Here is a 25,440-nt window from a genome sequence, read left to right as displayed (position 1 = left end):
GCGACCGCTATGGTCGCAGGTTCGAATCCTGCCTCGGGCATGGATATGTGTGATGTCCTTAGGTTAGTTAGGTTTAAATAATTCTAAGTTCTACAGGACTGATGACCTCAGAAGTTAAGTCCCATAGCGCTCAGAGCCATTTGAACCATTTGCGAATCAGAGCAACCATCAGCTGTGTAAGGAAATGACGACAGTGGAAATTTGTACCGAACCAAGTTTTCCCCTTTTAGGCGAGCGGTCGCCTTTAACTGGTTTAGCTATCCACCTACGCTCCATGGCAAGAGCCAAACTTCCGTAAGTCGTCGTTCTTGCGTGATAACCTACACACACACACACCATGTAATTCCCGTACGGGGGAGGACATTACTTTTTAAATCGCTGCCTGGCGTCGATGGATAAATTAAATTGTCCTTCCCTGTACAGAAACTACATAATGTGTGTACGAGTATAGGTCGTGAGACAGGAACGACTATAAATGCAAATTTGGATGTGGCTGTGAGTCTTGCACGAATAGCGAAAGTGGTTGAGGCGACCACTCTCGTAAAACCGGAAATCCAGGTTAGAGTTCGACCCTGCACAAGAATTTTCATTGTCATCATTCCGTTATACAGATAACACATGTCGCTGCGAATACATTACAGGCACTTGTATTTCGTAACGCTCGTAGTCACCACGAGCCTATCCGGAGCAACATTCCATCGTTCGTCTTAACAACACAGGAACTGCAGTATCGTATTTATTGACCTCAGCAGATTAATTTCTTCCTCCATTCTGAATCCAAAATTCAATTTTTTTTACAGCTAAGGATTTTAATTAAAGTTATAACATGGTTTATTGATTGTTGTAGTCGTTGCCATATGCGAACTTGGATAAAAGATTTATACAAGCCAGGATCTGATTCAGTTCAACTAAGTAATATTAGTGTAATTTATACGTATATAACAAAATAGTTTCGTCTCTACAAATATATGGAAAGTATGAGTGTGTGCAATATGTGATGCAAATGGACATCCACATTACTGTAGTTACATCATTATGTGTATCAGTAAGCGACAGATTGAAAGTAGATGAAAATCTAATCTAGTGCTGAGATTAAAACAGGATTTTGTGGATAAAGGGTAACGATGTGTTCACACACAGCTGGGGAAGCAAAAATAACGGAAGAGGTAAATATAAAGGGTGAGTATAAAGTCTTGCCCTAATTATAAAAATTTGTAACAGAATAACCGTTTGACATAATACGTTGCATTTGATGCCGTTACATAGGTTATTTTATTTTTTTAAAGACCACTTACGTCAGTAAACCACAACGTGTGGCCTCTTGGTAGCTAGAAGAATGTCGAGGCGGTATTCCAGTTCCCACAGGTTTTCATAACATGTGTTCTATCGCAGTACCCACAGCAGTTTGTTTCCTAGCATTCAATTCGTCGACGTTAGCAGCTGGTGTGACGAAGACTATGTCCTTGATATAGCCCCAGACAAAAAGTTAAGGGGCGTAATACCTGGAGAGAGGGGTGGTCAGGCTGTTGAACCGTTCCTTCCAATCCACAGATCCGGACATTACTCCCCTCTCCAGACATTAGGCCCCTTGACTTTTTTTTCTGGGACTATATCAAGGACAGAGTCTTCGTCACACCACCTGCTGACGTCTTCCAATGGAGCAGAAACGTAAGTGGTCTTAAAAAAAACTAGTAACACTAACCTAGGTAACGGCATCAAATGTAAATTATTATGTCAAACGGCTATTCTGTAATAAATTTTTATTACCAGGGCAAGACTTTGTGCTCATCCTGTATAATCCACTTTAGTTACAAGAAGAAGTTAAGTTTGATAGCTTAAAAGACTAGCAATAAATACTACTACAGAACAATCTAGACAGCAAATTGATGCATTAGGTGTAAATCTGTGGAAAACTATTTACATTGCAGATAGTTGGATAATTTTGTATCGATATACAGTTGGTTTGTTTCCTGTCCTATGATACGTATCAGATAAATAAAACAGATGAATGAAAGAGGGGAAGAACGGATGAAGGTTACCGACGACTAGAAAACAGGACAGGGAGAGAGTCAAACTTATTTATGGAATTATGTGGGAATCACTCGGACCTGAATGATGTTACGCGTCCCCTTCCACTACGAATAAGACAACCAGCAACCTGTAAAAACGATAAAACTACAAGATTGGGTATACTACCCACTCCACTAATGAATGATGGTCAAGATCCCTAGAACAGGAATGTATGAATGTTTTGACAGTAAGAGAGTTTGCCCTTGAACGACGCCAGACTGGAGGAGCTTCCACTCCAAAATTGCAATCATTTCAGCAATAATATTCAGTGCATGGCTTGTTAGAAACCAGTCTAAATACGCTAGAGTCTTTGCAAATGATGGCGCTATATAACTTACTTTTTATTCAAGGCTAAGTAGCAACAGATAACAAATGAATTAGATTTCTATAACGAATATCGGCGAAGATTGTCGAGGTATCACGAAAAAGCTTCCTGCGCGGGCAGACGGGAGACGTTTAGTAGTAGTCATCTATCAGCCTCTTTGATGTCACCATGTACCACTCAGTCGGGACATTATCATGTGAAATCGTAACTCGTGATCAAATGTACTAGGTGTATTTCTGTAAGTAAAAGTAATGAAAACTATAATCTTGGATCCTGAAACGTGAATTCGATAATGAAGTTACGCCTAATATTTGTGCTGCTCGCGATAGTATCCTTAGACATCACTCTTATTTCATTGATTTCTTCATTTTGACTGCCTCTTCCGTAGCATTGTTTTTGTCATATCGCCAGATAGAAGTATTCACTTATTTCATTTAGACGAATAAGTAAGTTAGAACCCCCTTTTCCTTAAATACTTGAGTATTAATGTAGTGAGAACAGTATCAAACCCAAAAGCCACATCAAATTCCTCTTTAAAAAATACGAATGCTGAATGCCGCGACCTACAGAGAAGATTTCCAGTGGGCAACGAGACTTCTTCAGAAGGTACGAGGCGAACAGTCCTCAAACAATCAGCGACGCGCCGAGTGTAGACTGATAGACTTCCCATTCATCCAACGTAGGCCTCCGTGTGCAACTTCAGCTAACGGGCAAATTAAATAACTGTTTTATCATATTTAGATGCAGTAACGTATCAGAGCAAGTAGAGTACCTACCTCCATCTTTTTCAATAGGCTCCTTATTTCCATCTTTTTCAACAGGATGGACTGGTTGATAACCGCTACACCATGACGTTACACAAATGTTACAAAATCAACTTCAAAAGAAAATTAGTTGAAGGGAACTGTCAGAGCAGTGTTTTTTCACTGACATAATCCTGTGGTTGGGGACGTAATACTCTTTTCCATTTGTTTTACATGAGAAAAATCAACGATACTACGTTTAAAGCATCACTGAAGTTCTGAAATTTCCAGTGCTATACGCATAGTGGTTATCTACAATCAAGAAATTACAGTACACAGCCTAAAAATTACCATTCAGGTAGGAATTCTAGTCATAATAGCTTATTAACGTTCTCAGAGAAACTTGAAAGCAGTTGTATAATGATGTCTTGTTCACACAGTCCTGAAATGTATGATTTGATGCATAAACTTACTGAAAGAACCACGGAACGCATCATTGACATATACATCCTGCTTTTATGAAATTACAGGGAACTGTAGCTACTAGAGAATAAAGGTTGCTACTCCAAGACAGAAAACGTTAAGTTGCTGTCACACTTCGACTAACACCCATTCAGTTGTTTAATGATGTAAAAACGTGAATAATTCATAAGATCACACAAGAAGTACCCATACGTAAAAACGGGACCTTTTTGAAACTTTTTGTGACTGATGTTTCAAGCTTAATTTATTCCTGTGATGTCTGGCGTTAATTGTTCATATACTGCAAACGTATGTATTGAAAGTATTTCTTTCAATATATGCACAAGTAACACCAGACATGACATGAATACGTTAAATTCAACTCTCCAATTACAAAAAATTTCCAAAACATAGGTTTTCTTACGTATGTCATATCAATAAATTAAGGTTAACATATTGATCACAAAAATATCAAAACATACGTGTTCTTCTATACAGTTACGTCTCCTGAGGTCTTATGGTCTTATGAATTAGTAGCTGGGGTACCCGGCTTCACTCAGGGAGCGATACGAAATTATGTAACAATTGGAAAAAAAGAACAAACTTTAAAATATAAGAAGTAAAAGAAATTATTGGAAATATATTGTAACTATTTACAATACATACTGAAGTATGAGAGGTAAAAATATTTTATTAAAACCATTTCTAACAATTTACAATATTTATTTATAAACAACATTTTTAATTTTGTTATCCGCTGTATATATGTATAAATTTTTCGAATTTCCTACTCAAGAGTTGACCGTGAGAGAAGCAGGAGTCATTGAGATTAATACCGCAATATTTCGAAGTTTGTCCTTGGGCTTTGTTAAGTGCAAAACTGTAGCGTAATTTGATTGAAAATTACAGTCTTTTAAACTGAAATGGCAGTTCAGCAGATATCAGTAATATTTTGGAGATAAATAGTGTGTATCCTTCGTACTTTCCAGTCACTATATCGGCTTCGATGATGTTATTTTATAGCTGTTTGATGATCATCCTTGTTCCATTAGATAGTTTTGGTGAGTTGAGATTTCTGAATAGTATGATCGGAGATCCAATTTCAAGTTGAAGACAGTGTTATGGTATTCCTGGTACTTGCGAAGACTTTTAAAATTCTGTAGAAAAGTTCACACTTTCTTCAACGTTTGCCATCCTGCCAATTGATTTGTATATTCTCTCTTCACCGGAAATTTTCTATGTATTAAAATTGATATCGTCCACAGCATTATTTTTAGTTGCCAAAAGTGTCCTTTTAAACAGCCAGTCCGGATTGGTATAGTTCTGAAAAATGGTTGGATAAATTTGGTTGATGAGTTGGTTTTCAGCAGTGGCTATGGTGCAGAAATCACTGTTGAGTATAATGAGGTCGGTCGTCTGGTCAATAGGATATGTGCCTACGACTATTTGTAAAACTTGTTGATCAAAATGTGCTGCTGTTTCGCCTTTCCATAGTTCAGCTGTCATATTTTTTGTTAGTCGCAGTATTTATGTGTATGTGGTATTTTTACAAAACATGATCTCGTTTGCTGGTATTGACTTTGGGGGGGGGGGGGGGAGGGGAACTAGAAATGTTAATCGAAAATGTCCTGAGAGTATGAGTAGAGATCCTCCCATCACTTGGGAGTTTCCTCCCAAGACTAGTAACGTTCTGTCCACGGCTTCGATTGATTTTTTTTATGTGTCGTTGTGCAATCGTCCTACAAGATAGCTTTGGCTTCCTTTACAGGTTCACCCTGCCCAGATACCCTTGAGATTTTGCATAATGGTCATTATCCTTTGGCTGTATTCAACGGTATCTGTAGGGCGGAATGGGCACCTCGTCCTCCTTCCGGAAGTGTGGTTGCCTGCAATGCCAGATGATGCCACTGTCAGCACATACGTTGTCTAGCACGTACGTTGTCTAGCACGTACGTTGTCTAGCATGTACGTTGTCTAGCACGTACGTTGTCTAGCACGTACGTTGTCTAGCTCGTACGTTGTCTAGCTCGTACGTTGTCTAGCTCGTACGTTGTCTAGCTCGTACGTTGTCTAGCTCGTACGTTGTCTAGCTCGTACGTTGTCTAGCTCGTACGTTGTCTAGCTCGTACGTTGTCTAGCTCGTACGTTGTCTAGCTCGTACGTTGTCTAGCTCGTACGTTGTCTAGCTCGTACGTTGTCTAGCTCGTACGTTGTCTAGCTCGTACGTTGTCTAGCTCGTACGTTGTCTAGCTCGTACGTTGTCTAGCTCGTACGTTGTCTAGCAAGTACGTTGTCTAGCTCATACGTTGTCTAGCAAGTACGTTGTCTAGCAAGTACGTTGTCTAGCAAGTACGTTGACTAGCAAGTACGTTGTCTAGCACGTACGTTGTCTAGCACGTACGTTGTCTAGCACGTACGTTGTCTAGCACATACGTTGTCTAGCACATACGTTGTCTAGCACATACGTTGTCTAGCACATACGTTGTCTAGCACGTATTTCCTCCAGCAACAGATTTGTGAGAAACATTTTCCTGGTGCCGCCTGGTGCGTCCAAGTAAGTAATTCCGCCAGCCCGGTGCATGATGAACTTGTAAATTTCGTTGTGATTGCCTTTGAGGAGTGGTTTGTTGTGAGCAATGTATTTAAGTACTTCATTGATGTTGTAGCTTCCTTCCTTTGTAATCTTTAAGTTTAACGCACTGACAGCATCTTTTCGTGGTGCTAGCATCCCAGGTTGTAGCACAAGGTCTGTTTGTAAGTGAATGAGTGTTTCGTTAAAGATACCGTCGTTGAATTCGATGGTCAGTTCTGCATAAACTTGTCGGATTTGTTAAAGTATTTAATCACATTTACTCTCTTTGAAGGTGCTCCACAGCTGTTTTGAAGTCGATGTGCTGCATGCTGTTAGAATTATGGCGAAAACGTCTCTCATTTGTTCAGCTGAGAGTGTGAGTGGTGCTTTTTGTAGTGTTAATTACCAGTGGTTGTCGTTTTACAGTATTCCTAAGCGTTGGCATGCTTCTGTGTACATCTGACATAAGTAACCGTCAACAGTCTTGAGTTCTGTAAAATTTGTGGTTCCTCGCATTTCGTTAGCTAACATCCGGAGATAGAAACATTCGGCGTTGTTCGGATGTACGGCGTATACTTGTCTTAGTGCGCCAGCTTTCATGATTCCTGTATGGTCGTCTACTGGAATTCTTTATTTTCCTCGCTGAAAGATTTTTCTTGTTGTGTTCCACATATAATGGGTAAAAACGTCGACACATAGTAATATTTTCGGGATTGGATCAGTTTGGCACAGTTGGTAAAAAGGTGCTAATGCTGTCTTCCGAGGTGGTTCGCTTGCAATTCTTCTGTCTTTAGTGAAATAAACTCTCTGTCCTTTCTCCAAATGTAGTGATAAATTTTGCACGTATGGTTCGCGTTCGTGTATGGGAAAACCGAAAATACGCCACGCTGCTATTTGAAATACTGTCATGTCGGTGCCTTTATTCACATAGTCTCCTGGAAATTGAAATAAGAACACCGTGAATTCATTGTCCCAGGAAGGGGAAACTTTATAAACACATTCCTGGGGTCAGATACATCACATGATCACACTGACAGAACCACAGGCACATAGACACAGGCAACAGAGCATGCACAATGTCGGCACTAGTACAGTGTATATCCACCTTTCGCAGCAATGCAGGCTGCTATTCTCCCATGGAGACGATCGTAGAGATGCTGGATGTAGTCCTGTGGAACGGCTTGCCATGCCATTTCCACCTGGCGCCTCAGTTTGACCAAGTTCGTGCTGGACGTGCAGACCGCGTGAGACGACGCTTCATCCAGTCCCAAACATGCTCAATGGGGGACAAATCCGGAGATCTTGCTGGCCAGGGTAGTTGACTTACACCTTCTAGAGCACGTTGGGTGGCACGGGATACATGCGGACGTGCATTGTCCTGTTGGAACAGCAAGTTCCCTTGCCGGTCTAGGAATGGTAGAACGATGGGTTCGATGACGGTTTGGATGTACCGTGCACTATTCAGTGTCCCCTCGACGATCACCAGAGGTGAACGGCCAGTGTAGGAGATCACTCCCCACACCATGATGCCGGGTGTTGGCCCTGTGTGCCTCGGTCGTATGCTGTCCTGATTGTGGCGCTCACCTGCACGGCGCCAAACACGCATACGACCATCATTGGCACCAAGGCAGAAGCGACTCTCAATACTGAAGACGACACGTCTCCATTCGTCCCTCCATTCACGCCTGTTGCGACACCACTGGAGGCGGGCTGCACGATGTTGGGGCGTGAGCGGAAGACGGCCTAACGGTGTGCGGGATCGTAGCCCAGCTTCATGGAGACGGTTGCGAATGGTCCTCGCCGATACCCCAGGAGCAACAGTGTCCCTAATTTGCTGGGAAGTGGCGGTGCGGTCCCCTACGGCACTGCATACGATCCTATGGTCTTGGCGTGCATCCGTGCGTCGCTGCGGTCCGGTCCCAGGTCGACGGGCACGTGCACCTTCCGCCGACCACTGGCGACAACATCGATGTACTGTGGAGACCTCACGCCCCACGTGTTGATCAATTCGGCGGTACGTCCACCCGGCCTCCCGCATGCCCACTGTACGCCCTCGCTCAAAGTCCGTCAACTGCACATACGGTTCACGTCCACGCTGTCGCGGCATGCTACCAGTGTTAAAGACTGCAATGGAGCTCCGTATGCCACGGCAAACTGGCTGACACTGACGGCGGCGGTGCACAAATGCTGCGCAGCTAGCGCCATTCGACGGCCAACACCGCGGTTCCTGGTGTGTCCGCTGTGCCGTGCGTGTGATCATTGCTTGTACAGCCCTCTCGCAGTGTCCGGAGCAAGTATGGTGGGTCTGACACACCGGTGTCAATGTGTTCTTTTTTCAATTTCTAGGAGTGTATTTGATGTCTTTCACTGAATAGCAGTATTCTAAGTTTATTGTGCTCGAAACATTTCGGAAAGTAGTGTGTTAAATGGTACTACCCACTGATTGTCCATTTCAAGTTCGTTGCTGAGAAGCGACCGTTTTACGGTGATCGCCTTCCATGTTTGCGATGGTCATCACCTCCGGTTTGTGTATCGTTCAAGTACGGTTGCAGGTACTTTTTTGTGCCTTTTCCATCACTCATACATGGCGAATTGGGTTTTAACCCTTTCTGCGTCTGCGATTCAAAATGGAATCATTAAGTATTCCTGGCTTTTTGAGCTTCCCAATGCTTCAATGATACCGTTTGGTATCGCTTCATGTAGTTCCCAGTATGGCCAACAGATCACAGTGGCGTTTGCTTTGATGACTCGCCGTTTGTTTGAAATGCAGAACAGAGAAGTGTCGTGAGTTGTGCTACTGAATTTGTGAGTAAACAATAACTGTTGTGTTTAGTTTTATTGTGTTATACTCAAATTCTTGGTTATCGAACCAACTTTACGTAGTTCCTCAAGGGCAAGGGAAAGAAATACGATAAGGTTACAATATGCATTTGTTTGACTACCGGTAATTATTATGTAATTTGTAATGATGTCATTTGGAATCATTATTTTATTTATTAATCAATAGCTTCAAAAGAACTTTTGCAATGGATATTGCATATGTGCAACATATACAGTAAATATTCATTAAAAACAAATTCCCAATTTTTTCTAAATGTGACGCACAAAGGGTTAATGGCCGTATGGTTCGTGAATCATGTTTTTCACTACTATACGTACAGTTCTGGATCTTCTTCTCGATTGGGAAATTGGGCTTGGATGATTTTGTCGATATCCACGGGATGAATTCTGCCATGTAGCCATATGAGATAGTGTGAAAGAGGCAGTCCGTGTCTTTGTCATTCAATTGTGTACATCCAGCATCTAACGGTTCTAAAGATGTGGTAATTTGTCGATGAGATCACTAAATCTCATTTGTTTTTGTCGGAAACCGGGGCTCTGACGTCGTGTCGATGCATGGGGGCTTGTCTGTTCTTAGCGGTTCTCTGATTTCGGGCCCCAAGTTGCACTTGAATGTTATGAAGAGGCCACGTCGTCCATATTTTCTTATTTAGGTCTTGGTATCTTGAGTGTATTCGTCTACGTTTTTTGGACTTCCTCTGTATGGTGAAGGTAAGATTACCATTGTTCCAACGTCGTCAATATTTCCGTCATTTTTGACTGCGTCTCGAAATGCATAGTTTCTTCTGATTCAGTCTCATGTAAAGCATCCGATCCGCTTCTATTTTTGCGTACATGTCTACGAGGAGTTGTTGGAATAAACGGTGAGTGCTGAGAATGGGACTGTATGTTTCATTGTCTCTGATCATTAAGTGGTAAGCGTAGAACTACTTGCAATTTTTGTTTTGTTTTTGTTTTTTGTTTTTTGTTTCAATGCCTGTTTTAGGTTTTTTTCACGTTTTTAGGTGCAGAAATATTAATGAATATTTGAGGGCATCATATGAACCGTGTGTTTCAGCAATGCGTTGAGTCCTTTCTTCGTTGTACAATTATGTCACGGCCTGTGTTTTCATTGTCCACAATTACGATGGCGACTTCGTCTTTGAGGTGAACTAAATCGACGTTCGTGTTCTTCAGATGGTCTTTTCTCATCTCGAATTATAACTTTATAGACATCAGAAACCATTCGGTCTAGTGCTGTTCTGAATATGTGAATCAGTAAATTATATTTGTGTAACATCCTCTGTACAACTCTGACTACTTCTCGTCTCAATCCATTCACATTTGTGCATCGCAGATCAATTTCTGCTCCTTCATTTCCAATGAAATATACCTGCAGATATTTGTGTGACATAATTCTCCTCGGCTGGAAAAAAAACATAATCGATTTCATCTCTGTTAGTGTTGAATAAGTCATTTGGAAGCAAGCGTTCTATCTTTTATATTATGAAGAGAGCGTTTTGACTCTGAAGTTTACCCGGTCATGTAATGTAAAAATTCCTGCGGAGGTAGTTCCAGTGGTAGTAATCGAATTTTTCCATGCATCCAACAAAATCCTGGAGTTTCTCCACTGAATTTTTTCGCTTTGCAATATTGGCAGATGTTATCTGTTATTCTGATTAGGACGTGTTGGAGTCTGTTATATCCTTTCGTCGGGTTGTAGTGGAATCCTTCATTTGTTAGGTTCTACCGTTACTTGCCCTCGTCCGAGTTTCTCGTAGGGCAGATTTTCGTGTGTGGCCTGAGTTCGCAGTCTTTTATTAAAAGTTTGCGTCACAATTCTTGATTCCTCAGTCTATTCATTTCGTTGTTCTTCGATTTATCTGCTTCTTACTGTGTTTATTGTCATTCGTAAGCGACTTAATAGAGCTTCACGCTCTTCGTCTATTTTGCTGTTACGCTGTTATTTTTGTTTTCGCCGTTTTGCTTCAGAACTGGCAAGATCTCATCCTCTTTTACGTTTGGGTATTGTCTGAAATGTAAATCAGTTCATCTTTTTATTAACAAATATAGTAAGTACACTTTTCACACTTTTCACATTTATTTTCGCTTTATATTCAGTCACTGTATCACTTTGAGTACTCACACTTCACTCAGACTGACAGCAGTTCTTGACAGAGTCAGTTCTGTGGTGACAGTGGAGTGGTGGACAAACAAATATAGTCCAGACGACATACAGATGCGCCAGCAAGCTTAAGTGTGCAAAGAGCTGAGCCGAATCATCATTGAATTTCATGCTTCATTGCACAGATTACCAGAGACCAACAAATTGTTCCAAATAATTAGTATGAATATTCTTGTACCCTTTGCCCAGAATTAGGAGCCAATCGACATGTTTGACTAAACTGATCACTTTCACGTTATTTGTCCATCATTGCTGTGCAAAATTAGCAACGAAGACAGTAGCAAAGGCAATGGCTAACCACTGGTTTTTTAACTTTGGATCTAGTCACTGTGATAACCGACCAGGGAAGACTAATAAATGCTCCACATGATATCAAGGGCCTTGTCAGGTGGTTTCAATGTCGTTTGTAACAATGTAAAGTTACATCTCCTGACATGTACCAATATCATGCATGAGGGGAAGAGTTCGCCTACTTAAGGTAGACCCAGAACCCCATCTCAGTTGCTAGTGGCTTCCTTGGTGTGGGGGGTAGCAAGTGGTTGAGAAGGAATGTCAGACCTGGCTGAATGAATGAATTACTTCTATAGCTACTTCAGCTTATGTGTACTACCTTAGGTCACAGGATAGCATTACAGGCTAACTGACAATTCCTCTTCCTATAGGGTGCGGAGATTTGATCCTGGGTCAGCTTTGGAGTACAGGCAGAGACTGTACATTTGAGTGCATGCCATACAATTGTAAATGGTAGCATGGGCGGCTGAGTATTCCCTGCAAAGCTGATACATGTATGGTGCCAGGATTACCCAGTTCAACCTTTTCACTTGGAGAAACCTACGTGTGGGTGTCCCCAGCAACAGACTACAAGTAAACACCAACTACTTCCAAAGGGTAGGCTCACATTGTTGCTACTCTCAGTGACACCCGACAATTACCATCTGCACATGAACAGGAACACTTAAGTAACACACAATAGTTAGAACTACTCATACATGGTATAATAATCAATGGCCCCTGTTGTGATTTATCTGGTCACTCTTTTAGGCTACCTGCTAACATTACCAGAATCAAATCCTTAAAAACCAACTTTTGGAAATTCCTGCGCTTACCTGCTACCCTGGACTCAACAGTTCTTGTTTCGGACCAGTCACTAACCACCCAGTAGTATTTTAGATCTTATAGAAGAAACATGTCTGGCCTTATCGACTGTGACCATGATGACATCTCCTCATTTAGGTTTTCTGTGATTCCCATAAATCGCTTCAGGCAAATGCTGGGATGGTTCGTTTGAAAACGGCACAGCCGATTTCCTTTCCCATTCTTCTGTGATCCGATGGGATCGACTATCTCTCCCCCAAGCAACTATAATGTGAGTAAGGTATCTAATTGTAACATAAAGTTGCTCAGGGAGAATGCGACCACAATGCAAATCAATAACGCTACGCCACACCACAAAGGATACTCCACAACTGCTGTATTGGTCATTAAACAAGAAATCATCTGGTGGCTAGTTTAGCGACCGGTACAACCATAATGCAGCACTATTAACATACTAAAGTTAATAAATCCATGAAGAAGATTGCAAGTGATTCTATGCTGGAAAGAGCACATAATCAATTATTAGAATCCTACGTAGACAAAAAATTTTGTTATAATATGATGGACTTATAGGAATTATCGACAAAGTTCGAACTGTTTGTACACCACATTCTGGATAAATATGTGCCGAGTAAGTGGAGTAAGGACAGAAAAGACTTACCTTCGTTTAATAACAGAATTAAAACAATCCTAGGGAAATAGAGACGGTCTTATTCTATGTTCAAAACACAAAGTGAAAATGCCGACAGGTAAAAGTTAGTACAAATGCGTGCTTCTATAAAAAGATCACTGCGTAACCCATGCAACGATTTCCAATGTTGCACCTCAGCAAAAGATCTCGCCGGAACCCGTGAAAATTCCAGTACTATGGAAAATTAATAAGCTGGTCGAAAGCTTCTATCCAGCTTATCGTAAACAAGTTTTCTGCGGCACAGAAGACAGAAAAGGGAAACCTAATGTTTTAACTTCGCGTTAAAAAATCCTTCACCCAGGAGGCTCGTACAGAGATAACTTCGTTTGATCGTTGCGGAGGCTTCTTTATGAAGGACATCCCTGGTGCTGAGAAGTAACTAAAAGATTTGAAAACAATTAAGTATCCAAGTCCGGATGAAATCCCAATTCGGTTTTACATAAGGATTTCTTTGGAATTGGCCCCTCACTAAGATTGCAGTTATCGCGATCTCCCTGCCAGCGGAAAGCTGTAACCGCAGGTGATTGCTCTATAAAAATGAAGGCAAAAGAACAGTCAAGCAAAATTACAAACCAAATCGGTATCATCGGTATGTTGCAGAATTCTTGAGCACATTCTAAGTTGGAATAATACAATTTGCTTGAGACAGAAAAACTGACCACAAATCATCTCGCAGTTTGAAAGTACCTCTCTTGCCAAACTCAGCTAGCTTTTTCTCACACGATATCCTGCGAACGATGGATGAAGGACAACTGGCAGATTGCATATTACTAGGCTGCGTTTGATACAATGCCCCACTACCGGCGCGGAGTGGTCGCGCGGGTTGAGGAGCCATGTTACGGATTGCACGGCCTCTCCCGCCGGAGGATCGAGTCCTCCGTCGGGCATGAGTGTGTGTGTGTGTGTGTGTGTGTGTGTTGTTCTTAACATCAGTTAGTTTAAGGAGTGTGTAAGTCTTGGGACCGATGACCTCAGCACTTTGGTCCTTTAGGAATTCACACACACACACACACACACACACAGACGTTCGGAGCAAAGGGAATAGGTTATCAGACATGTCAGGGGCTGAAGACTTCTGAAGTAACAGAGGAGGTCTTGGACAGTGAGGGTTCAACACAGACAGATGTTTCGTCAGGAATGCCATAAAGAAATATGATAAGAGCTCTTGTTCTCTGTATAACTAAATTATCTAACGGATCGGGCGAGCAGCAGGCAGCGAGTTTACTGATGGTGCTGTAGTGTAGGGGACAGTGAGGTCGTTGAGCGACTGCACTAGGAAACAGTTTGAATTGACAAAATTTCTATTTGATATGATGAGTGGCAGCTAACTGTAAACTTAGACGAATATAACTTAATGCAGATGAGCAGGAAAAACATATCTGTAATGTTCAAATACACTATTTGCGGTGTGCTGCTTGACAAAAGCACGTCGATTTAATGTCTAGGCGAAACGTTGCAAAGCGATATGACATGGAACTCGCTCTAAGGGCGGTAGCGGGTTAAGCGAATGGTATATTTCGGTTTATTAGGAGAATTCTCGGAAAGTGTAGCTCATCTGTAAAGGACTCCGCTTATAGAACACTAGTCCGATCCATCTTGAGTACTTCTCGAGTGTTTGGGAACCCCACCATTTTGGATCAAAGGAAGACGTCGGAGTAATTTCGAGGGGTGCTGCTAGATTTGCTACTGGTAGATTCGATCAGCATGCTGTATAGGTACATAAGTAAAAGCCCCAACAAGCTACCAAAAAAAATAAAACCAATGACAATAATCACTGGGGCGGAAAAGATGTATTTTGCTACGCCGAAAGACGAATGACAAATGATGGAAAATCCAATAAATTTTTTTGGTCAATTATTTAGAAGTCTTTGTCTTTAGTTCTCGTAGGGAGAAGACTTATTTTTGTGAGAAGTGTGTAGTAAACATTGTGTTACCTGTATAATAATTTTTATGAAAGTATGAAGTATGAGTGTTCTTTTTAGTGCAAAACCGTGAAAGTTTTCTTTTTTCCATGCACTACGCTAATGTATGTCACAGTAGCTGCCTGCACCGGAAGAGGAAGTCCAGTAAAAATCAGTATTGTGTTCACGGTCCAAAATGAGAAGTAGTTATGGCGGAAGAAGAAGCATATTACCAAATTCCAAAAATCTCAAAGGCGTAATGCAAGCAAAATCGACATAAGTTCACCCCCCCATGACTTACAATTTACAAGATTTGTAAATTAAGAATTCATAATTAATTCGATTAATATTAATAATAAGAACAATTATATAATCACTGTTGCTTTGTGAAGTCAAATGGGAATCCGTGTAGGGACGACTTGGAGAAACGGCATTTGCATCTGGCTGCAGAACGGTATTCTACTGCCACCAAAGTATATTTTTCGTAAGTTCTGCGAAATCACGATAATAATAAATTAGTGCTTGAAAGAAAGCATACAGGCAGTCGTTTTCTCGTCGCTCCATTTGCGAGTGGAACATGAAAGGCAACTGATGGGAGTGGTAGAAGTTACCTCTCGCAGTGCAGATGTAGATGTGGAAAAAAAGTTAATAGCAACTCATGCATCTGTTAGAAGCGTGATGCGTGAAGCCTGCCAAAATTTCCACACTCAGACGTTATCATAGGATCGTAGGAAGTTCTCGTCCTAATCGAAGTAACTGAACGGGACCGAATCATCCAGTCTATTGTGAACCCGTCTCGTGTTGAAACTGAGGATGACAGCAGGAAACTGAAAGAAGTCCGCGTTGAAATATGTATTCACGCAAGAAGATACCAATGTATCCATGTTTGATAGCCGCCCTTACTCACAAGTCGGAGATTTCGAGACTGGTACCGTCCACATCCAGAAACAGTCAAGACTATTTTAAAGCGAATAATGCACCAGGCGCTGACGGAATTACATTCGATTTACATTGAATACATCGAGGAGACAAATACTTTTCCTCCTCACATTTATTAAGAGCTTCTTGCGCAGTGAATAGATCCATGTGACAGGAAAAAAGCGCAGGGCACACCTGTTTACAAAATGGGTAGGAGTGTGATGCATAGAACTGCAACCAGTATCGCTAACATCCATCTGTTTCGTGGTCCTACATCATACCTTACGTTTCAACACTGACCTTCCTGGACCTAAGCAAGGTTCTCTCAGACGTAACCGTCTGTCGTGGTATGACCGCTACTGGAGGGGTGGGTAGCCGTTCCTCCGGTCGTGAGGATGGCGTAGTTGCTCTCCCATGCGGGCGTTACGCTATCGGTCTTCAGCAAGACGCTAACAGCTGGAGGATACTCTTTATTTAACACAGGGTATGAGACGCATTTGCCGGAGACATGTAAGCGTCCATGTACTGGGGGACGTGGCCAGGCGTCGACATCTTGCTAATGCGAAGCGAGATTGCACTGGTGCGTGAAGCCCAGAAAGTCTCTATACTCGGGCACACGGCTGCATCACTTCCGGCACAGATGGAGACGCGCTCCTGCCGTCGCAGCGGAAGGAGCTCTCAGCCGGTGATGGCCGGTTCAACGGTAGCTCTTGGGTTTTAGGCCTCGCTGAGTGCTCTGCTCTACAGAGAGTTCCCTTTCGAGGCGCCAGTAGCTCTCGGTGGAAGGTTGAGCTTGCTCCCTTTCGTCGAAAAGCCGCTTCGCTCGCGGAGAAGCTCAATTGTCATAAGTCACCCGTAACTTCGGTTACAAACCTAGCGAGACTATCTCGTTCTGTGCTAGGGTTGATCAGTGCCAGGGGCTCGTTCACGTCGGACCACCCCGCGTACTGTAGGCCACTTCTCTTCCTCCGCACCTCCTTTAGGTACCGCGCTACTGCACCAACGGCGCACGCTAGGCCGGAGGGCATTCCCCCTCTTCTGTAGGACCTACTTGTTAGCCTTTTCAGGAAAAGCATAATTGCCGTGCCCATCCACACTTAATAAAGCTCCTGAAAGCACCAAGATGGCAGATTCCGCCTTTGTTTCCCCCGCCCTAAGCCGCAGCAAGGCTGCAGCTAAAGAGGCACGTGAGTCGCCTGTTCCCGTCGACGTCAGCGTCCCGCTTGTTGCCGTTGAGGAGGTGTTGGCCGACAAGGATCGGCAGATCGCTGCGCAAGCGCAGGAACTGCTGAGCCAGCGTCGACTGATAACCGACCTCTGCGGCCCAAGTGAGTCCCCCACGCGGACAAGTACACTGCACATCACGCTACATTCACCTGCAACTGATGACGCATGCACTACCGTCCCACTGCGGCAACTGATTCCAACGGCGGAACCAGCAGCTGCAGAAGCGGACACAGAACAACACTACATTGGGCCCTGGCAGGTGGAGGGCCCACGACGCAAACAGAGAAACAGTACGCAAACAAGCGAGCAACCACACTCGCAAGTTAGTCGAAAGGCGCTGCTACCTACACCAAAACCCGCACTTCCCGTTAGGAACACCAACACAACAACAAACACGACCCGACCTGCGGTCAGCAACACCACACAAGAACCAACAGCAGCTACGCCCGCACAACAGAAGACTGGTTTTCCCCCAGTCGTAATACAAAATTACGGGGACCTCAGTGTCCTCAACACAACATTCGCGGTAAGGCACACACCTTGCATGCTACACACGAAGTAGTCTGCAGATCGGGCCTCACTGTACGTATCAACTAACAATGAATATAAAGACCTCCTTGTCTACCTCAAAGAAAAGGGGATCGAACATTATACGTACAGGACTGCCGATGAACGGACACAGCAGTACGTGGTAAAGGGAGTGGACCCCAGTACCCCAAACAGCACAATACAAGCGGCGCTCAACTTCCTGGGATTCGACTGCAAAAGTGCTTCCAGGATGACGGGCTTCCACTACCTGGTCGAGATGGCCTTCTGTAGATAAAAAGCCTTCAGCGGATGGACGTAAGGGTACAGATATACGAACCGCCACAGGTCCCACAACAATGTAACAACTGCCAGCGGTTCGGTCATTCGGCCCTCCGCTGCGGCCTGGCACCCCGTTGCCGCGGATTCGCTGGCAAACACGCATCCAACGCATGTACACTGATCCACGAAAATATACGCCGTTGCGCCAACTGTGGCCGAGGCCAGGCGGCCAACCACAGGGGCTGCGACGTGTACAAAGAGGCGCAGAGGCGCAAAAATCAACAGTCGAAGCCACCCAACGTCATAACACGTCCAAGGCCCGCACAAAACCCTGCCAGGAACGGAGTGTCGTTCGCCATGGCTACACGCCCTGGAGGAGCGGAGCAGGCCGCGGAACCTCTGCGCCCAGCACAGGCACCTAACACAACCGCTGCGACAACAACACAGTCGTCGCAGCCAACACACGACACTACAACCACACCGGTACCAACACCAGCCCCCAGAAACAACAGAACCCCACCCCCTGAAACCACTGCCTGCGAACCTACACACGACACACAGGAAAACACACTCACATAAGGAACCCCACAACCAAAGACCCAGAGAAGGCGTAGGCGACCACGCGGAAACAGCAGCGGGAACACACGTGCACCACAACAAAGTACCCAGCGACAACAAAACACAGACATTCAGTCAGCAAGCCAGAGATACCAGCACACACTCTACTCCACCCCCCACCACGTCTGACACACAGGCACCTCAAAATGTTCCACATAACAACAACACAAGCGCGAGCCCACACATAACGCCAACACCCGCACCAGCAGCCGCCAAGACCACAACCGAGCCACAGGCCGACACACACAACACCAACACAACAGTTTAGGCTTTATTGGGAACAATATTCCCCCATCACACGACCGCTCAGGTCTTTAACAAGTTCGCGGCGGCCGTCACCACAATCATCGCACAGCTCTTGACTGCTCAACCTGGGCAGTACTGGGCCGCCATACAAACAGCGCTCACCACACTGTTTACACCAATACATGGATAACCGCCACGCCCCGCTCCCATCGCAAACAATCAGACACCTACACAGATCCTGTTCTGGAATGCAGACGGAATCAACAACAAAAGGGCGGAATTTGCCGCGCTCATGGAGTGTAAGGGTATCCTTATCGCGCTAGTGAGCGAAACTAAGCTCAAACCACGCAACCAACTAAACTTCACCGGCTACTGCGTCTGTCGCACCGACCGACCGGACGGCTCCGGCCACGGCGGAACAGCGATCATCATACACAAAAACATAGAACACACAAACATAGTACTCCCTGAACTTAAAAAACTAGAGGCGACCGCCGTCAGGGTCAAGTTCAACGGAGCCTACACTACACTGGTGTCAGTATACAACAGCCCTAAAATCATTAGAGCACGCGACATCAGCACAATACTCAACATATCACCGCGCGTAATAGCGGCTGGAGATCTTAACGCAAAACACTCGGACTGGAACTCACGAATACGAAACTCCAACGGCAAGAAACTATACGAACACGCACTAGGACGAAACTATATCACACTAGCGCCGACCGAGCCGACGCACATTCCCTACCGGAGGGGACACAGGCCAGACGTGTTAGACATGACCCTTATCAAGAGCATAACAACGACACTCATCGTTGCCGTTGAAAACGATATGCCCTCAAATCACCAACCCGTTATACTGTTAATTGAAGAATCACTGCAGCACATGGAACAACGCAGGATGTTAGACTACAGGCGCGCGAATTGGACCCAGTTCAAGGAAATGCTTGACAGTCACATGCCACCCACCCACGCGAATAACGAGACAGCCCAAATTGACGAGGCGGTCGAAACCCTCACCGGCGCCATCCAGGACGCAATAGCCGGCACCATACCAATCCGCACGCCACAACAACACAGTGCAGCCCTGCCCCAGGAAATCCTGGGCCTAATCTCAATGAGGAACCGCCTAAGGAGACACTGGCAGCGTACCAGGCGCCAGCACTCCAAACAGCACATTAACAGGCTCCAGGGCATAATCCGGGAAAAAATACAAACATTTAAGACACAACAGTGGCACCAGAAACTACAAGGGCTGGACACAACGCGGCCTGGCGTGTGGCAGCTAGCCGACACTTCACCAGCGAGAAGCTGTACACCCCCACGTAACAAGGGCCTGACGGTCCAGCATATTCTGCGGAAGAAAAAGCGGAACTGATGGCCCTCACACTCGCAGCGTCATTCACACCGAACCTGGAACCCTCAGACCCAGCGTTCACACTTGCTACGGACCGGAAGGTCACACGCATCTTGGCCCAACCAGCGCGCAACATCATCCGACAAGCTAGTACATCAGAAGTCAAATGGACCATCATGCATACCTCCGCTAGGAAGGCCCTTGGTCACGATGGCATTCAAAACCGTGTCCTCCCGGAGTTCACGGACAAAGCTGTAGACTGCCTAACACCCATCACGAATGCCATACTCAAGCACCAACACTTCCCCGCCTTTTGGAAGGCGGCCAGGGTCCTGATGTTCAGGAAGCCGGGGAAAGACCACTCCCTCCCACAAAATTACCGACCCATCAGTCTGCTGACCGAGGCTCAGCAAGATCGTTGAGAAGGTAATATCAAAACGACTCACCAGGCACTGTATCACAAACGACACCCTGAGACTAGAGCAATTCGGTTTCAGGAATCACCACTCAACAACACAACACCATCTCCGCGTCGTTGAATACATAACACACGGATACAACATAAATAAAGCAACTGGGGCGGTGTTCCTCGACAACGAAAAGGCTTTCGATCGTCTATGGCACAACGGCCTAATACGCAAACTTAGTGACGCAGGGTTCCCCGACGGGCTCGTACGGACAGGAGTTTCAACACCGACGTGCAGGGAAACAATCGACACGACATGGTATACAGGCAGGAGTACCCCAAGGAAGTATCCTAGGGCCCTTACTATTTAACCTCTACATTAACGACCTCACAGTTACACACAACACGACGGTAGCCATCTACGCGGATGACACCGCCACCCTTGCGCAAGATTGGAAGCCGTCTAACATTAACTCACGATTACAGACTGCACTCAGAACGGCGGAGTCTTGGCCTTGTGAAATGGCGTGTTAGAGTAAACGTCGACAAGTGCGAGGCCGTTCTGTTCTCTAGAAGACCGAAGCAACTGCGCAAACATCGGCACTGCAACCCAATAACACTACACACACGCCCAATACGTTTCCGCGAGAAGGTCAAATACCTCGATGTCTGGCTGGACAGGAAACTACTCTGAGGGGACCACATTCAACACGTGACGAACAAAGCTAACGCGAGGCTCAAACAACTCTACCCCATGCTTAACAGGCGTAGCACACTGAACAGGAGGGTGTCTAGGTCCATGTACATGACACTTATTCGTCCCCTGATGACGTAAGCAGCCTCTGTCTGGGGACACGCTGCGCCAACTCGCCTGCACCGTCTGCAGCTCATACAGAACAAAGTACTCAAAATCATAAGCAACGCTCCGCGCTACACACGCATCGCGGACCTTCACCGGCAATACCGGCTAGATACTATCTTGCAGGTATTCCAAAAACTCTCCACACGACTGTACAATAACACGAGACACTCGCGCAACCCGTTTATCCTTTCTCTGCGTAACTACGACCACAACCAAAGATGGAAGCATAACAGACCAAAGACATTACTGGCTAGGAACTAAACATCTATGGTCCATAGAACGCTAACACGACAGTACTGGCGAGCCCCTGCAACACAGACTTTATAGAAATGTTAGAAACGCAACTCAAAACAGAAAAATTAATGTAGGTGAATTTCCGGAACAGTGTGTTTTCAGGAGCACAAGCGTGCGACTGGAGACATTCTTTTTCTGTTTATTTGACACGAAATAAATCAACGATACTACATTTAAAACTCAGCGCGCACTAGGGTACTAGTGGCGATCTCCTCTACAGACGAACCACACTTTCCCAACGTTCTGGAAGTAAATCGAAGTCAGCCATTCGCTTTCCCTACAAACTTGTTCCACTAAATCTACGTACCTACTCCGCAAGCCACCGCACAGTGAGTGTACCACTACTAGCCATTTCTCTTCCTGCTCCACCCGCAAATAGAGAGGGCCAAAACGGCCGTTTATAAGTCTACGTATGAGCCCTAATTTCTCATCGCCTAATTTCCCGCCGTTTCAGACTTAGTACATTTCAACAATTGTTCGCTGACAATACTTTCACAAACTGGAAAGTGTCGTCTTTAGAAGACGGTAAGGAAATGCAGACGACTTGCAAAAGATTTAAGGTTGGTAGGACGGATGGCAGCTCTGATTCAGTACCGATAAACGCAAGATTATGACTATAAGAAAGATAACGTACTCAATAATAGCCGATTACAGCGTTTTTGGTGAGCATCCTGACCGTATCACACCGTACAAGTTCGTAACAAACTATTAATATGCTGCACGACTGGGACAATAAAGCAGTGATAGGAAAGGCGAAGAGAAGTCTTAGACTTGATGGAGTGCATCTGTTATAACAACAGCATACGAGACGCTATTGTGTTCATTTGTAGTGTTTTATCCCATTTGCCTGAGTCCTTATTGAGACCAGAAACGTCGAGCGATCGTAACAGTTCGGCACAGTCCATACGAAAGTGTAACGGAAATACTTGTGGAACTCAAATAGGAATCGTTGCAAGGAAAGAAAGAATCCACCCTAGTTCTTGTTGAACCCTCATGGGTTAGTTCAGAGAGCTTATATTCTAAGACCACTGTGTGACCATTACGCTGCCACAATCGCATAACAAGCGTGCAGATCGTAAAAGTAAGACAAGAGAGATAATGGGTGTAACGAGGCATACAGACGGCCATCCCTAATACCGGTACGCCTCCACCGTGCACACTGCATAGTGACTAGCGGAGTATATTCGTAGATACATATACACTCCAGACTCTAGTTGAGAAACTTCATTAGAGCCAAGCCACAAGACAAGAAAGGAGAAAAGTTGTGAAGGCAAGTACAGCTAATTAAGGCTTCATTAATGGAATAGCATCTACACCTACATCTGCATCTATGTGACTGCTCAGAAGTTCACAATTTTTGTGCGTGGCAGAGGGTTCATCGAATCACCTTCAAGCTATTACTCTACTGTTCCGCTCCCGAATAGCGCGTAGCAAAACAAGCACTTAAATATTATCGTGCAGGATCCAGTTCCTCTTATTTTATTACGACGATCATTTCTCCCTATGTATGTAGACGCCAACAAATTATTCTCACACTATGAGGCAATAGTTGGTGATTCAAATTTCACGGGAAGATCCTGCCGCAAATGAAAAGCGCCTTTGTTTTAATGATTGCCACTCCCATTTTCGTATAATATCGGTGGCACTCTCTCCCCTATTTCGCGACAGTGCAAAACGAGTTGCCCTTCTTTGTACTCCTTCAGTGTCCATGGTCAATCCTAAGTGATGCGAATCCCACATCGCACAGTAATACTCCAGAAGATGGCGGACAAGAGTAGTGTAAGCACTCATTTTAGTAGACCTATAGCACTTTCTATGTGTTTCTCGAATAAATCGCAGTTTTTGGTTTGCTCTTCCCCCAACATTATCTAAGTGATCGTTCCAGTTTTACTTGTTCGTAATTGTAATCCCTAAGCATTTAGTTTCATTGACTGCCTTTAGATTTGCGTGATTTATCGTGTAATACAAATTAGGTGACTGATTTTACTACTTCTGTGGAAGACTTTACACTTTTCATTATTTCGAGTCGAATGTCACTTTTCGCAGCCTACAGATATCTTATATAAGTAATTTTGCAATTGGTTTTGATCATCTGTTGACATCACAATGCGGCAAATGACAGCATCATCTACAAATAATGTAGAGCAGGAACAGCAGAGGGTACATAAAACCTCCTTGCATTTTTCGATTAAAAAAATCTATCGCGTAGCATTTTTGGTCGGGATGTTCCAATCGGGACCGGCCGCCAAGTGCAAGTCTTATTTCAGTCGGCGCGACTTGGGGCCGCTGATGAGGAAAACTCAAAACCCAGTCCTTGAGTGCAGAAAATTTTCAACCCGGCCAGGAATCGAATCCGGACCCAGCACAGAGAATGCAATCACGCTACCACCCAGCTAAGCAGGCGCACGCTTTACTCGAGCACTTTTCATTAGTTACTACGAACTGTGGCCTTTATTATATGAAATCACGTATCCAGTGGCATATCGGAGACGATACTTCATAGGCACGCCGTTCGATTAGAAGTCGCTTGTGAGGAACGGTCTCAAAATCCATCTGAAAATATAAAAACATGGAATCAATATGACATCTCCTGTCGATAGCACTCATTACTTTGTGAGAATAAAGAACTAGTTGTGTTTCACAAGAACGATATTTTCTAAATCCCCGTTGGCCTCATGCATAATATTCGAACGCATAATATATTTCAAAATCATGCTCCAAATAGACGTTAGCGATATGGGTCTGTAATTTCTTGTATATTGATGTGGCCTCTGCAGCTTGCCAATCATTACATGTGGATCTATCAACGAGAAAGCGGTTGTTTACGACTGTTAAGAATGGAGCTATTGTTTAATACTCTGAAAGGAACTTCACTGGGATACCAATCTGGACCGGAGGGCTTGCGATTATTAAGTGATTTAAGTTGCTTCGTTACATCGAGGATATCTGTGTTTCAGTTACTCATTATCGCAGTAGTTCTTGATCCTAAATCTGGAATATTACGTTCGTCTTCTTTGATAAAGGAATTTCCGGAAACAGAGTTTAGTAACTCTTGTATAATTCCATTGTCATCAGTAACATCACCTTTGTTATCGCACAGTGAAGGTATCGATGGCGTCTTGCCGCTGGTGTTCTTCACATGCGACCAGAATCTTTTTTTTTTTGTTTTCTGCCAGATTTCGAGACAGTGTTTCGCTATCGAAACTATTAAAAGCACCTCACATACGTTTGCGCAAAATTTCGAGCTTCGGAAAAACTTCGCCAATCTTTGGAGTTCTACCTTCTTTGAGCCCTTCATTTAGTGGTGGTAGGTTGGAGTTAACCTGTTAGACCTATTTCACACAGATTTTGCTTACTACGCTGGATGTCAGTACAGCCGTTCCGAAGCCAATACACCAGCCTGAAATGTGAGCAACTGTACTACAAATGGCTGCTTGGTGTGTGGATCAACGCTGCAGTGTTACGTAAGTAAAAATAAGATTTATATGTGAACTAATATAAGTGATAATTTCTGTGTACTTACCTTTGTGCAAACAAATGTTAATCCGGGTAAAATTTCAATACTGTACAACAATAATATTCAGTTACAACGGAAAATATGATTGGGATTTATTAGTCCCGTCATGTCCACGATAGGGACTTCACAAGTTTATTTTGATGTTTACAGCTTTTTTTTCTGCTTTCACATTTTGTAAATAAAGACATAAACTTGCTGATGACAATACGACGTTTCATTTTATAAAAAAAGCAATAGAAATAATGCTTGATTTGTAAAACGTTAGTGAACTTTTAGTTTCAGTTTATGACTACCTATTGAAGAAGAGGCCTAACAGACAAAGAA

The 25,440-nt window shown here is 44.1% G+C and overlaps 1 protein-coding gene across 1 annotated transcript in view; it reads right to left on the bottom strand.

Annotated features, from left to right (window-relative positions):
- LOC126266955 (facilitated trehalose transporter Tret1-2 homolog) overlaps window positions 1-16,810 on the bottom strand; it is a 44,227-nt gene extending 27,417 nt beyond the window's left edge. Inside the window, exons 1-2 of the mRNA XM_049971712.1 lie at window positions 16,656-16,810; window positions 3,172-3,236 (exon numbers count right to left, since the gene is read on the bottom strand). Coding sequence (XP_049827669.1) covers window positions 3,172-3,236; window positions 16,656-16,810 — 220 coding nt within the window. The remainder of the gene's footprint in view (window positions 1-3,171; window positions 3,237-16,655) is intronic.
- Between the last annotated feature and the right edge of the window lie 8,630 nt (window positions 16,811-25,440).

Source organism: Schistocerca gregaria, chromosome 1, assembly GCF_023897955.1.
Source record: "Schistocerca gregaria isolate iqSchGreg1 chromosome 1, iqSchGreg1.2, whole genome shotgun sequence".
Classification (NCBI taxonomy): Eukaryota; Metazoa; Arthropoda; class Insecta; order Orthoptera; family Acrididae; genus Schistocerca; species Schistocerca gregaria.
This window is presented reverse-complemented; position numbering and strand designations above follow the sequence as displayed.